The 15,492-nt window shown below is 46.4% G+C and overlaps 1 protein-coding gene across 1 annotated transcript in view; it reads left to right on the top strand.

The window, feature by feature from the left end:
* The window catches only part of LOC112564559 (adenylate cyclase type 1-like), a 73,626-nt gene that overhangs the window by 33,267 nt on the left and 24,867 nt on the right, over positions 1-15,492 (top strand). Inside the window, 2 exon segments of the mRNA XM_025239448.1 lie at positions 4,575-4,693; positions 7,314-7,425. Of these exon segments, the coding sequence (XP_025095233.1) occupies positions 4,575-4,693; positions 7,314-7,425 (231 nt within the window).

The following is a 15,492-nucleotide window of genomic DNA, read 5'->3' as shown; positions in this document are numbered from 1 at the left end:
TCTCGCGAGAAAAAGGTTGACGAAAGACTTAAATGGTTTCGTCGCACACTTGCAGCAGCATCTCGACAGTTTCCTCCGTGTTTTGATTTTTTCTGTGGCAAGACCAAGACCTCCTTCACCCCTTCCTGACCATCTCGACTACATACGACTAATAGCTCACTTCCGCTCATTTTCCGAAGCATCCCAGTCGAGGCTGCTGAGCTCGTGGTGCTCCTGCTCGACTGGACGACCGGTGGCTGGAAGCGTCTTTGTCCAGAGGGACGTGCGTCTGACGCACGCGACACGACTGATGCCGTGTCGTCCGCTCGTACAGCACGGACTGGTCGGCGTCAGCTGACGCTGATGAAGCATTTTGCCAATACGACTTAGGAAATTAATAGCGGTAAAGCTATATTTAGCAGCGTGGAGCACAGCAAAGTAAGAACGATGAACAGGCTAATCGAAGTGCGCAGGCGGAAGTCCTGCGTGACGACTGACTAGTCCAGGCACCGAGGGGCCGGTGGTTAAGGGGGTTAAGGTGCTTGTCAGCAACCATGGGGTCTGGGTGGGTGGTAGGTCGTACGAACAGTGTTTTGTTACAGCAACTTCCGTTCTCACAGTCTGTAACTCTGGGGACGCCAAGATGGAAATAAGTTTCGCATTTTTTTTTTATAGAGGAACTGGAATTGTTTCTGTTGTTACACACACGAATGGCGTCTCAGGTACTTCACACTGAGGTCAGGGCAATGTTGGCAGGTAAATACCAGAAATAGTGTTGCTTCCAACAAAGATTAGAAATGATTGCAGACAACTGGAGGCGAGGAAAGAGAAAAGCAGGGCGAGGGCTGGTCTGTAGCTCTCCACTTCTATCGACTTCTGTCTTCCTAAAATAACGTCGAATATTCGAGAGGAACATCGACATCGATGGTCTTGGATCGTTGGCGATTGTGAATCAGGGATCTCAGACGTTGAAGTCAACAGCAAACATGCGCAGACGCGCGACTCTCGCGGCTGCCTAGCAACAGAGTTCAGGCATCGCGTTAGTCGGTTGCTCCGCGTTACGCAATGGCTGCTGGGAGTTGATTGCAGATCACCACCTCTTTGTCCGTCTCCTTTTCTGCCATTTATTTACATGGGTGACAGATGTTTTGTGGGTAGTCTCCCACGGTGGGGGAGCCACAGTTTCTGGGTGAACACACCCGAGGCTGCTCTTCAATGTGGGGCAACGAATGGTTTGAATGAGACAAGGGAGCGACTCACAGTTTCAGGGGTGTGCTGAATGTGTGTTGTAAAAATGAGCTCAGGGTATTGTAAGGATGGTATACTCAGGAAAGGAAGGATGTCCCAGCGTGTCTTCTATTCTCATTTTTAGTCTGCGATATGAACCAAATACGTTAGAGACGTTTTTCTATCTGGATCCTTTCTTGTTTTAAAGCACGATAGCTCTTTCTAATCTTGATCCTTGGCTTCAGCCACAAAAGCCGTAAAAGAGACTTCATAAAGTGAACTGAAGTGTGTCTAGGAAGAGGGTAGGCCCTGATTAGATGCCCCACCACAGACAGTCGAAATAGAAGAAAATGAAATAATCGAAGACAAGCTAGACAATGATCGAGCGGGAGACTTGGGCAAAACAAATCCATATCTTTTTATTTGGAGGGTTAAAATTCGTGCCAACGATAGCGTGTCGAGAAAGCTCTAGTGTGAGAACACAACCACAACACACACACACACACACAGGCGCATGCGCGTGCAGACAGAGACATGAAGAAAAATATTACCCAGGATAATGACACTCGACCGGGCTGGAGAAACGGAAGACCTGCTGTGATATGAAGAATGATAAATGACAGATAAAATTTTGGGCATCTTTATGTCGATATTCTTCAGCACCCAAAAAAAAAAAAAAAAAGAAAAAGCTCAAATAAAAAGTCTATCTGGATATTCGAAAAACTGGAGGCTTATCATAAATTTGAAAAACAGAATCTGTAATGAATAGATGTCGCTCTCTGATAGTGTTTCTTACTGTAACTCACTGTAAAATCGGTCATGAATATTTATAATTGTGATAATTTGATTTGTTTGCATGGAATACACGATGTGAACATTGTTTAGCGGTAGCAACGGTGCGTATTTAGTCATTAATTATTAAGGTTTCTTATTAGCTGCTTGACACCAGACGTTGTGCGGTTATTACCCTCCTAGTGCGTCACACCTGGCCGAGAACAATCACCTGCACTACTGGTCTTCATGGGGGGATTGTCCTTGTAATGTAGAACATAACTGCTCCATCATTACACCTACACCCGCTGTAGAAATACTTACTCCGAGAGGCTGACCCCACGCGGTGACCTTTGGTTGTGCACGCGAGAGAAGCGCTGAGGCGGAGGCTGAACGTGATGCTCATATCGATGAGTTGCGATGAGGAGTTGCACATCTATCTAATGGCCCTCGACAACCAGGGAGCTCTGTCGTCACGGTGACACGCGCAGGCCAGGCAGCAAATTACTGGGGGCCGAGGACTTGGAGATTTTTTCTTGCTTGTGTCAATAAAATAAAACCTTTCTGTACCCCTGGCGAGGAGGTTCATCAAGAAGTTTTACCCTTCCTGAACTTTTCGGTGACTTGGCTGGACGTGTCTGGGAGGACAGAAAAGGGAGTTTGCATCAGCAGACCCTCCTCCTACCCTTAGTTAGGTTTTGGTTCGTATTTCACACCGAGTGAGCATTGTAACTCAAGCTACATCAGGGTAAAGTAGCAAGCACGTGATACACCCGGATAAAGACATTTTATGTACCGGAGACAAGATTTGTGATCACAAACCCCAGTCCTCGTTATCTGGGTGACTAGCTCTGTGTATGTTCTACGTTGTATATGCATGTTGGAGGATGATTTCGGGAATAAAGGGCTATAAAAATATTTATCACCACCTCCAACATGTCGGATCAGCAGCCTGTAGCTGTTTCCACCCCAGCAGACACTTGCAGACAACATTGTGACATTCCAACAAAATGCAAAATCAAGACAGGGAAGACGATTTTTGCGGGCCCATTGTGTTATTTTGAAGCTGTCATCTCAGCTCGATGACTTGGTGTTGGCGCCGATTGTCGGGGCCGTGTTGTCGATCACGTTGCTTCAACAACCGTCGGGTGCGCTGACGGAGTTTGGTCACGTCGTCGTTGTCGGCGGCAAAATCTATTGTCCTATCGATTCGGGGAATCGGAGCTCTGGAAATCTCGGCTGATCACAAATACATCCTCCCGTCCAACCTCAGTCCCCTAAATTACCCCCCGTCCTCAAAGTAAAGATTGCTAAGAGCCCCTCGCTCTAATATTTGCAATTGCCTCCCCTTTCTTTTGAGACGTAAAGCGCCTTACGCATGCGCGAGACTGCCGCTAATATTGCGTTTATCGCCCTTCTTTGGGGGGATCATTAGTGCGGTCCGCCAATATTACAGTTTTTATGCAATGTGCCAACATTTTATAGCAATCAACGGAATCACTGTGATCCTACAGACAGGGGGGTGTGAATAATGGGGGAGGTGGACAGGAGAATAAAGACGAGGTCCTCAAGACTTGAGAAGATGCAAAGATCACCAGCGCCCTCTTGCGTTGCAGCGGGCGATGACGTCAGGAAGGGCGGTGCCAGAGGGCGGGTGAGAAGGAGAAAGGAGAAACAGTTACTCCGAGAGTGAAGAATTATTTAATCCTGGAAGGATCCCCCTGTCTCAGATTGTAGGCGGGAGGTGGATAATGTAAGCAGCGGGAGGAGAGCTTTAAAGGTGTAGTGGGGTGCAAAATGTTTTTATAATGTAATGTAAAGCTCGGTGCAACATACTATTTTCCCCAAAATATTTTCTGCAAAGATCAGCATGCACACAAAGAGATCAACAACACCGGCGTCGGGACTGAACGTGGATACGATGAAGCTGTGCAGGCCTACCTGTGTACAACGTGACGTCACGACTCTGACCTCTGTCGGTGCATCGTGATGTGTGTAGGCGTGCATCTCCAGAAATAGAAAGCGTGTATTCGCCCACATTCTGGGAAACACTTTCTTGCACTGAGCTTTACAGTCATTTAAGCCAATGTTGCATGTCCACCCGGCCATGGTGCTTTTGAGTTGAAGTGTGCGATACAGGCGACATGCACCGTGAGCAAATATCATAGGACCTGTCTGAAATAAAAGAAAAAAGGAAATGAAAAGCACAGACATCTGCTACTATACCTGTACCGGTAACCCTGTTATTCATGAGTGTAAAATATTACAGATAAGAAAACTACTCAGCATAAATTATACTCAATCTGCCATCACATTTTTAAAGAGCTTCAAGATGTCTTATGTCAACTTCTTTGATCCCCATCCCACTTATTTTTCTCTGTTTCTCCTTGTTTTTGATCCTCTTATGAGCTTCACAGAGAGAAGATGAGTGTGTGTTTCTCTATTTATTCATCCTTCTCTAGGAAAATCATCTAGCTAGGATTGCTTCACTCACTCACTTGAGTCTGCTGGTGTAGCAAGGTAGCTCATCTGTCAGAGAACACATTGTCTGTCGATCTTCCTGTGTCCTGCTGTTTACTCGTTTTTCTCTCCTGCAGGAGAAACTGCTGCTGAGTGTTCTGCCCCAGCATGTCGCCATGGAGATGAAGCAGGACATCACCAACCCCCATACCGGCCCCTTCCACAAGATCTACATACAACGACACGACAACGTCACGTGAGTACTCTACCCCTACCCTGATGTTGAGAACAATATATCCACCCCTTTAAACATCAACAGTTGCTTTCCCCGTATTCAAACGACTTTGCTTCCTGCGCGCCATTACCGGTGAGCGAGGTCGGAAGCCGCGAGGTCAAGAGAGTTCGTCAGTCATTTATCATGTAGACATCTTGCTACATTTCCGCTGTGTACAAATCTCCCGGCTGCTTCTTTAATGCTTTTAGCAATACTGGAGATATAGAGGTGGAAGGAAGTGATGGGGGAAACAAATAGTCACTGAAGCCTCCTCCCACTTCCGGTCTTCTTCTGGAGACGTTAACTACCGGCCAGGGGAGACCAGTCACCTGACTTCTCAGACTGTCAGTCAAGCATGAAGTATGAGCACGATACACGTGTGTATGTGTGTGTGTTGAGGGAGACTGAGTGATTGAAGAAATGTGTGCGCGGTCGTTTTTGCCGACTGTTCACCCACTCCTCCGCCCTCAGCACTTACTGGACTAAATAGTTTGTGGATGACTTGCAAGTAGATGCTGAGTGCGATGTCTAGAGGACGAGTATGAAGAAGATTTTCTCCTCGGTGAATGGACTTGTGAAATTATTGTTTGATGGCATCCAGTGTTCCCCAGATACTGGAAGGTCAAAAAAGCCGAGCAGCCAATTGTTGGCAAGCGCTGTAATAGTCTGCGCTTCTTGTAGATTCGCTGTTTTATTTTGTTATCGTTCTTAGGTCGTGAGTTAGCTCCCTGGACGCGTGACCCCCTGTCTCCATCCTCTGATGTCGCCTTGATACAAAGCGAATCAAATGTTCAAATTCATTTAGCGTCGCCGACAGACACGAGCCCTCGCCAAGAAAAACACAACTTCTGAAGACGTCTCGGGTGATGGCGAGTGGCGGCCATTAGTAATTGTTTTAGCAATGCTTCCGGGGAGTCTTTACACGTGTAAAACAAAAAAAAAATCGTTTATGTTTGCATTTTTTATCACATGCTTACTCGTCAGTATGCTAAGGGACTACAACAAAGCAGACTAAGACAATATAAATAAGGCAAGTTCATACAAAAGCTTGACTACCTGCGAGGATAGTGAGATCTCACCCAACCGCCTCCACACCTCACCCTCCGACCCATCCTTTATATAATCACAGTTTGGCACCTGTGCACGCTTTGATATTTATGTGCAATCAGTCATTCATTCCTTCTGTACAAAAAAGTATACACGAGAAAAATGAAGCAAAAATTCATCCCTCCATCCTGTAGGGGGCGCTGGGGCGGAAAGAGCCGATTAGACTGTGGAGGGCTGAGCGCAGGGCGGACGATGTTGAACCGTCGCTTGCGAGCGATCAAAGGAGAGATTAAAGTGGGTTGCCATGCTGTCCTAGATTGATGAAGCTTCTCTTTTTTTTGTTTTATACAAAGACACGGCGGGGGTCGTGGGGTGGCGCTGCGGGGCGACACGGAATGACAGACCTGGTGCCGCAGTGGTTGTCAAACATCGCGTGGCACCAACACTTCACGACGCGATCAACTGTCCACATTTCCATTCTGGACCCTCTGCCCTTCCCCTCTCCCTCCCTTGTCCTTGTCATTGACATGGAAATGAGGCAGAGTAAGGGGAGAGCTGTCATCGCTCTTGCAAGTCGCTTTAAACTCTAATTTATTAAGGTGCTGGCGCTGTGGCAGGAGGGAGAAGTTTGCGTATGTAATGAAATTGCCAACTTGCATTTCTGCGAGACGAACCCTCGGTCGTGGAGTTGTTGGGTGTTCGTGACGGCAGCTGGGGGATCGGTTCTGTCTCCGAGGTTGCGATGTAGTGAGTTGCCGCCGCACGGCTTCGTGCCCCAGCCCAGCAGCATTAGAAAAAAATGTCTGTCGTTAGAGAGTTAATGGAATGTTGGCGTGGGCTTTAAGCCTTCGGCGCCCCGACTAAATTTCCCCCGCACACATCCCCACCCTCTACACCCACACACGCACTCCTGTTGTCACGTGTAACCGCCACTAGCACGTGCACTTAGAGGTCTAGTGAGGTCAGCATCACGGAGGTCACGATTGTGCGTCAATATGTTGTCGATGTGAAGACCTCGTGCAGCGCGAGAGCTCGGACAGAAGGTTCATGACGTGTGTCTGCGTACAAACGTGACATCACGATTGTGACCTCTTGTCATGTGATGCTTCTAGAACATAAGGAAAACAGAGGAGGTGTACCTAGTAGCTTTACCTAGTCATTAGAAGAAACTCACCCTGCTAGACCTATAGGTGGTGTGAAAGCACAGTGCACCTATACACGGACACCTGGCAAACCTTACTGTCTGTCCATCACTAACTCTCAGCCACGCGGCCTCCCTTGTCTCAGGCAACATGTCCATCGATGACTAACCTGTAGTCAGTACAAGACGCGACTGTATTTATCATTATTTATCATAAGGTTAGGGTCTGCTGAGTCAGGTAGAATTTTATGTTTTGTTTCAGTTGCTTCATCGGACAGATGTATGATCTTGTGGTATCGATGATTGATCGGGTAGATCGCTTTTTGTCGGGTAGATGTATGGTTTGCTGTGTCTCTCGTAGTTGATGTTTGTTTTGCTGGACCCTATCATCGGGTAGATGTGTGTTTGTTCCAGAATTCTCTTTGCCGACATCGTGGGCTTCACGGCGCTGGCGTCCCAGTGCACGGCGCAGGAGCTGGTTCGCATCCTCAACGAACTCTTTGGACGCTTCGACCAGCTGGCCAAGGTCAGACATTGTGTGTATAAATAATAATAAAAACAACAATAACATATACCGTATAATCACACTCCTAAGGAGCATGCTCTTGGCACTTAAGAACAATGTTTGTGTGTGTTCTTCTTTCTCTCCTCTGCCGTTCTTTTCGCCATTGCACTTCAGGGAAGTCTTCGTACAAGGTGCAAGCTTTGTAAACACACCAGTGTTTGCTTTCGCAAGGAATCGTGATGGGAGGGGCTCTAAGATACCATGGAAGCCACAACAGGATCTGGCAGAAGATGAGGGTCACGGTAGCACCAAGATACCTCACCTCCTACAAGAGGATCTGTCCTCTGACCTTTTGCTCTTCACACCATCCAGGCCTCTGTTCTTCACACCATCCAGCTCTCTGTTCGTCACAGCAGTGCACCCTGACATGCTAGGGAGGGGCAGCTCGTTCCATGGATTTCACTCATCTTAAAAATTAATTTTTCTCTGTCGAAAGCTGATCAACCAATCAAACATCGGTGTTTTGTGACTTCCCAGGAGCTCCCCTGTCCTTTCTTGTGGATTTCGCCTGCATCAGAGCAATATATTCCACAGAAAGTAGAAAAGAGCAGTTAATCCGACTGCTTTGGACGTTTAGGGGTTAAGGTCCCCGAGTCTGTGATCAGGTTCATCGTCTGCTGGTACTCTTTTTATTGAAAGGATTTCTCAGAAAGCTGTTTTACTGGAATTATCATTTTCCTGCCGCTGTGGTCTGTGATAAATGCAAAAAGAATTAAAAAAATGTCTTCCAGCATCTTTTGTGAGAAAAAATGCAGATTTGCACAAATGAAGACGAGATGAGGAAGTGTCAGTAGATTGATACAAGATGTCATGTTGATGTTGGCGGATGTATTGACCTCACGAGGAAGAAGTAAGGCAAGAATGGCGCAACATCGTCGACAGCTTCGCTTCCTTCCTGTCCGGCACGAGCTCCTCCTCCATCGTCAGCAGCTGTCATCCTATAAACTCGAGAGCTTCAGGTAGGCAGCGAGATGGATGGCATCTCACGAGAGCTTGTCTTCAGCCGATGACATCGCATAATGAAAGAATTAAACACAACAGAAAATTGCTTTGATCTTCGGCAGGAAAGAAAGTTGAGAGGAGGATACATGTTCCTCATAAGTTTTTTAATAGACTAATTTTTCTAGACTAACCAGCAGATGATACATTCCTGTAGAGGTCGTTTCTCTCTTTAGCACCTCATGAACAGTATCGTCTTTTTCCTTTCATGTATCCATTCCATCCTTCTCTTTGCCTTGTCTGACTTCCATCACACCCTCGTCTGCTTATGGTGCCTCTCTCTCACACACACATGAAGGTGTTTCATTAAAAAAAATTAGCATCGTGAAAATGGTGGGAATTTTGCAAAGCACTCTAACGAGCGACTACGGTATTCACACCCACCCACAGACAGAGAGAGATATGTATATTTGCTTTATTTATTACATAATTTTGCATAACTGTTGCAGACTCCATTCTCACGAGACCAGACAATAATTTCCTTCCTTCTTATTCTCTTCTGCTTTTATTTTTATTTTTATTTTTATTTTTATTGTTATACCATTGTTTCACCCATTGTTTCCTCCTCTATCTTCGATGATGTAGCCATCAAAGATTGCTTTGTCACCATTCGCTGTTCATAATCATACTTTACTTGTTCTCCTTCCTCAACATACAATTGTTAAAGTTATTACTGACTCCTATTTCGGAAGTATGAATAATACATGACGTATGATCTGTGAAAAACATATCGCATTATGGCTAGCTGATCCGCTTGTCCGTCCGCCCACGTGTCCGCCCATGTGTCCGCCCATCCCGGCGTCTAATATGTGTGTCTTGCATGGCGCTCGTAAATCATCATATCACGCTCGGCTGTTTTTTGGCGAGACGGGACCTTTATGGTTATTGACTGCTTCTCGTTGTTTGCATGGTGAGTTAGGAGCGGGGTGGGTGTGTTTTGGTGTTGCTCTCGTCTTCTCTCAGCCTCGCTGCCTGCCTCTCAGTCTCTCATACTGATGCTGGATGCGATATTGCCACGCCATCGGGAGTGTGCTTTGATGAAAGTTGAGTTTGCTTCCACGACTTTTCTCTCTACTCCTCCATCCTCCCCCACAATGTTGTATAAACAATACGTTTTTGTGCTTCCTTCCCACCACCTTCTTGAATGAAACAGACCTGCGGGTCTAGTCAGTGGAGGTGCTGGAGTCCGAGCTGTCTCTCCCTTGCCCATCTACTCTTTTGTCATTTTAGATCATCTCCCAACCATTGTCATCACCCGCTGTGTCATCTACATCTACCCAATTTCTGTAAGGTATCCCTGTCTTTCTGTCAAGTGCGCTCCCGTGTACGCACGATTAGAGAGAAGGGAGGAGCGTGGAGGCTACAGTCGTGGGTGGTCGAGTTCTTTATAAAGAGACCTCGGTCAGTCAAAAGTGGGATGATGTTGGAGATTGAAAAGCTTTCGCCACCACCATAAAGAATCATTACGGGGCTTTGGACAGATATTTTGCAGGTTTGGGTCGCCGCGGAAGAGGTAACGAGATTGTCTCGGTGCCGCGCTGGCCACTGCGTATACACGTGCGTGGCACGCATCACGTGCTTCTTTATCGCCGCCGCGATTGCTGATTTCATTTTCATCGACCGCTTCATGATTGCCTCAGATTTATGACCCAAAGGAGATCACAAAGGCCGCCGGCGGCGTCCACGATTATGAACAGTTAATCATGCGGAAGCCAAGGGCGTCGTCACGCCTGGAGGGGACCAATCAGTAGGATCCACACGAAGTCCGCCAGCCTCCCGCAAACCAATCATGGGGGCTGTTGCATTTTTAAACATGGTGTCTGGCACTGTCTGGGGGGAAAAACAATGAATGAGTTGGCGTGCTTAACCACTTTTCTCTTGCCTTTGTCTGGTTTGTCACTGCCAGCAGCCATCCAGTGTCTTGGGATCGGGTAGAGCAATGGCTGCTTCAGTAGTCGTAACACCAGGCTACACAAAATGGTGGCCGTGCCCTAGACAGGGACAAACATCAAACTACTTATCATCCCTTTACTTCTGAAAACTCTCGTCATTATCTGACATTTGCCTTCAGATGAGGTTAATCTGTCAGAGTAGGAGGAGACGGGTGGCAGGCAGAGGGATAAATCCCCAGGGTGTGATACCGACCCCGATTTTTTTTAATTCGTGGACTTAATTGTCAGGGAGGCAAGAAAAGCTAATCGCCGACAGTGCGGCAGTTGCTCTCCTTCTCACACAGAGGAAAGGAGGTGTTTCAGGGTCGAGATGTCTGAACGAATTAACAACCTTTCCTTCGAGATAAGGAGGATATAATCCGTTCCTACTGACGTGTTCTGCTTTCGTAGATAAGGACCGTTTCATCTGTTTTCTGTTATCAGCTTGGTATCGCAGAGCTGGCGCTGAGAGCATGAGAACCAGTCACGGTGTGTGCGACAGGTGAGACCTGCAGCAGATATCAAATCGTTGAAGATGTATTGCGTCACCGTTGGCACGAATGATTGGCTGCCTACGAACCCTGACCTCAAATTAAGATCATCCTTTACAGGTGCTCAGGTCATTAGAATAAATGTGTTTCCTTTTCCTTTAGAGTTCAGGTGAAGGTTGCTCTGAGCCATATGTGCACTTTGACCTTAAGATCCTCCAAACAAAACTCAAATTTCATGTCAGGTCCGGAAAGCAGTTTACCAAAAACTTTTCAATGCGTCACGTGACAGTCAGCGTCCATGGAATGTATTGTGTCACGTGTTGTAGCAGTGCATAAAGTCAGCATCATAAGAAACTGCTTGTGCATGATTGTGTATTATCTATACTCCAGGTGTTTCCGTACAGGAGAAGACATTGATTTGGTCTTTGTGAAGCACCTGTTCGCATCCTGTGAGAAGCTCCGCGCGTCACCAGGTATCTGTGCATTGATCTCTGTAAAGGTCTGGTTGCAGGAGAGGAAACCGTTTTCTGGCCCCCACTTGCCGATGCCAGCCAAGTACAGGGTAGCAGGAGGTGGTGTGGTGCTGACTGCACCAAGAGGAGGTTTCCTGTGGGCCAGGATGTTGTGTCGCGGCGTGGGTACTCATCGTGTATCCTGGGGATGGCGGATGCTGCACCCTCTGCCCTGCAGCACGAGGAGGATATGCTGCTGTGCTGCTGCTGTGCCTGCTTCATGTGCTGCAACATGATGATGGTCCCCACGGACTCTTTCTGCTTTTCCTTTTCGAAGTTAACCTTTCCGCTCTCCTCACATCTTCTCCCTTTCTCAGACACAAGCAGCTGCCCAACCGCCGGCATCACGGTTGTTTTGTTGTTGGTGGTACAGGGAGGACAACACTGTTTTTATTCTAGGTTTTTAAACATCGTGATAGTCTTCTACTGGAGTAGTATTACACGATGCACATGTAAACAGCTGTTAGATATTTTGATATCATAACGCAAACGGTGTGAGCGCATTTTGATGTAATCACTTATGTATGGTTCTTTTTGTTGTTATTGTCTTTCTTCATTAACGCATAGTCTGCTGTCATCTATCAATAAAGAATGACAACTCAGATCCCCGCATGTCTCCGCCATGTCCTTTCGAACCTCGCATTGTCCTAGTAATCTTAACATGTGATGATGATCTCGTCATCTCGCTCCTCCACTCCTCACACAAACACCTCGAACTCTCACCTTAGTCCTTCATCACCCTGCAGTCAGGTTTGTCAGAGGTCGAGGCCATGACTCACCTGCTTGAAATGCGTTACACGCAGACAGCTGCATCTGACGTAGACGTGCAGCAGTCGGTGTGCACACACACTCACACAGAGGGCACACACACAGTCAGCACACACACACACACAGAGTCAATGTGCACACACACACAGAGAGTCACCTCTCACACACACACAGTCAATACACACACACAGAGTCAATACACACAGACAGGACACACACACATACAGCTTACACACACACAGAGCACACACATACATATCTCTCTCTCACACACACACACGGAGCACCCAGTGCCCAGTAACAAAGCCTCGCACAGCTCGCTCAGGGATGCGTGGCAAACCACAAGCTCGGCTCCCTCCTTCCATCACACATCTCACCACAACACCAGCGGCTGATTCAACACGTGCACGCGAGTACAGAGAGGGCATCGCTGATCACATACAAGCTTTTTTTTCTTTTTTTGCTCAGTTTTATAAAATTTGCAGAGAAGGTGGTGTATGCGAAGTGTAATATTCTGTGACTGAAAACAACAGTACCAAAATCTTTATAATTATTTGCTATGTCTGTAGAAAGCTGGTATGAAAAAAAACCACAAAAATGTCCTCATCGTGTCATTAAATTTCATATTTCACACTTGCAGCTGGCACACTCGTATCTTTGTAAGCAGTTTAATGTATTTTCACATTTTGAGGAAAGTGTTTGACTGTCACGCCGTGTTTGTCAGCCTGGACTTTGATGCAAAGTCTAAATATAATCGGTCGAAGTATTTATAAAACTTGATAAAATGTCATAAAATATGAATATTGAGAGAGAAAGAGAGAATGGCTATTTTTATAATTGTGTTAATGACAAGAAAACAAACACGAAACCGAAAGAAAGAGATACCCGAAGCAGAGGGTCGGAACCACACACACGCACGTGCAATCGTTTCAGAAGCGAAAGCTCGGGATGGGGATGAGTTGGTGTCTGGCTCCCTGACCTCTGATGTCCAGGGTCAGTGGATGAAGTGTCCCCAGACTGTGGAGCACGCACACCACTTGCTGGCACTCTCAAGATCAGTGGCGGCAACATGATGAAAAGCAGGGTTTGTATTAATTGTGACATGCTGTCTCATTATAACCGCATTACTGGCTGCAACTCAACCGTCAGGTCCAACCGGATTGGATTTGCTCGCTGCCCACCATTAACCTTTGCTCCCGGTGCTGTTGCTCAGTCTGCATCCTCCTGCAGCCGGTGGCCTGCTTTGCTGTCATCATCAAAAGTAGCATCAGTTCGTCATTCATCATTCCACTGTTCATTTTTGAAGTCTTTCGCCCTCGTGTACTCCACTCCATTATCTTCACCCCTTGATCACACAGAAAAACAAATTGTGAAGTAAATCGTTGCATACAGTTCTGTATGTCAGGCTGTGATCACGGGACTAAATATTTACAGAAATTGTCCACATTAAAGCCAGTCAACTGTCATGTTTGGTCTTAACTTCTCACTGTCCCCAGAGGTTGAAGGTCGTGAACTTGCAGTAATTGGCGTGAATCTTGAATAGTTTGTGTTTCCCAGTAATCATTAAGAAATCAAAATTCCACACAGTGACGAAGACAAAAGACACTTACCCTTACAATGGTCACCAAAATAATAAACAAACCAGCAGATGTACATACCATGCGGAGAGCTGCCTCCCTCGTCTGTAGGGCGAAGAAACAACCTCCAACCTCTCCGCACGTTGACGTCAACGGTTTTTGCAACTGCTAAACACTTTTTTTTTATCTCGACAACGAAAAATACTTACTAGGAGCTTGACAACCTCGCGTTTTGTAGATGGGAGACACTGCTACCTCAGTTTTTAGAATCGGGGCGGGCGAGGGAGGTCATGTCGTGACATCTCCATCACTTGTGATTTTCCCCATTGATCCTGGCTTACTCTCGATTTTTTTCTTTTATTTTCGGGGATTTTTAAACTGTTTTGTGGACGAGAGAGCGGGTAATAGAGGGCCTAAATACGATCATTACGGAGTGCCAAATGATTAATGACCTGCCAGAAATTTCTGAGTGAAATTTTCTCTATGGCACGCTTGATTTTCTCTGTTATGCTTGTTTCTCCTGGTTGAAAGCTAGAAGAAATAATGAAGAGTGACAGCTACTTACCCAACACCAGACATTCCGTAACAAGTTCTCGAACTACCATTTGGTAGCTGATACATTAGTTTATTTATTAGTTTATTATTAGTTTAATAAATAAGCTTTTCTTCTTACTGATGCCACACACACACTATCAGAGACCTTAGTATCGTTGTTATTAATGTAACTGATTTACCGCTTTTAGAAAAAAAGCCGATTCTTAAAGATAGTATACTGGAAAATTTCTCTGAAACATGGTAAGTATATTTTTCACTTATAAATAGGTAGTATTTCCATTATTATCGTTTTCAGGAGAAAATATGGAGAACTGTTCTCAACTAACCTAGCTTGTTCAAGCCATTGTGAGTGAGAGGCTTCAGGCGCCAGAGACAGAAATAAAAGAAGAAGCCTTTTGGAGTGACAAATCCTCAATTTTTTTAATGATCCAACTCATCTCCAGCCCAACTCATTTCTCTCCCTCTGAGAAAAAACAGAAACCACATAAACGCTAAGAGAAAGCACCTATCAATAGAGTGTGGGGTGTGGGGTGGGTGTGGGATGGGGAGGTCGTGGGGAGACAACTGTTCGTTCCTGGCCAGTCACGATGTTGCTGCTGTCGATGCCGTGGGTCTGCCTCTGCAGCAGCGGCGACTGTTAGTGTTCCTCCGGCGGCTGCAGTTGATGCGAGCAATCATTTGCACGCCTGATTCCATTTTGCTGTTACTGTAAGGGGAGGGGATGTTGGGAGGAGGGTTAAAAAAACAAGTGCGGTTGTCTTCTCTTCTGTTTGATGGCTTTTGTAACTCAGAAAAGTAGATAAGAAACTAGATAGACTTCAAACCCTCCCCCAACCCCTACCTCCATACAAGCTATGTGTTCTCCACTGCCCATCCTCCCATCATCCCATCTGTCCATCCATAAGCCTGACTGCGTGTGTCCGCAGACTTCAACGAGCGGCTTCGTTAGAAAGACAAACAGCCTGGAGAGGGATGCTCTCCCCTCGCAGTCGTGACATGTGCAGGCTGAGGGGAAGAAATAAACAGAGACACAAGGCATTCGTCAACCGACGACCAAATTTGTCTCCTCGCTGGCGCTAGAATCGCTGGGAGAGGCTACAAGTGCCGAGGGCATTCGTCTGGTGATTATTAGATGTCGAGGGGTCTGCACAATAGACGGGGGTAGAGGAGGGATGCCTTTTTCCCCTGCTTCCCT

The sequence above is a fragment of the Pomacea canaliculata genome, linkage group LG5 (assembly GCF_003073045.1).
Source record: "Pomacea canaliculata isolate SZHN2017 linkage group LG5, ASM307304v1, whole genome shotgun sequence".
Classification (NCBI taxonomy): Eukaryota; Metazoa; Mollusca; class Gastropoda; order Architaenioglossa; family Ampullariidae; genus Pomacea; species Pomacea canaliculata.
This window is presented reverse-complemented; position numbering and strand designations above follow the sequence as displayed.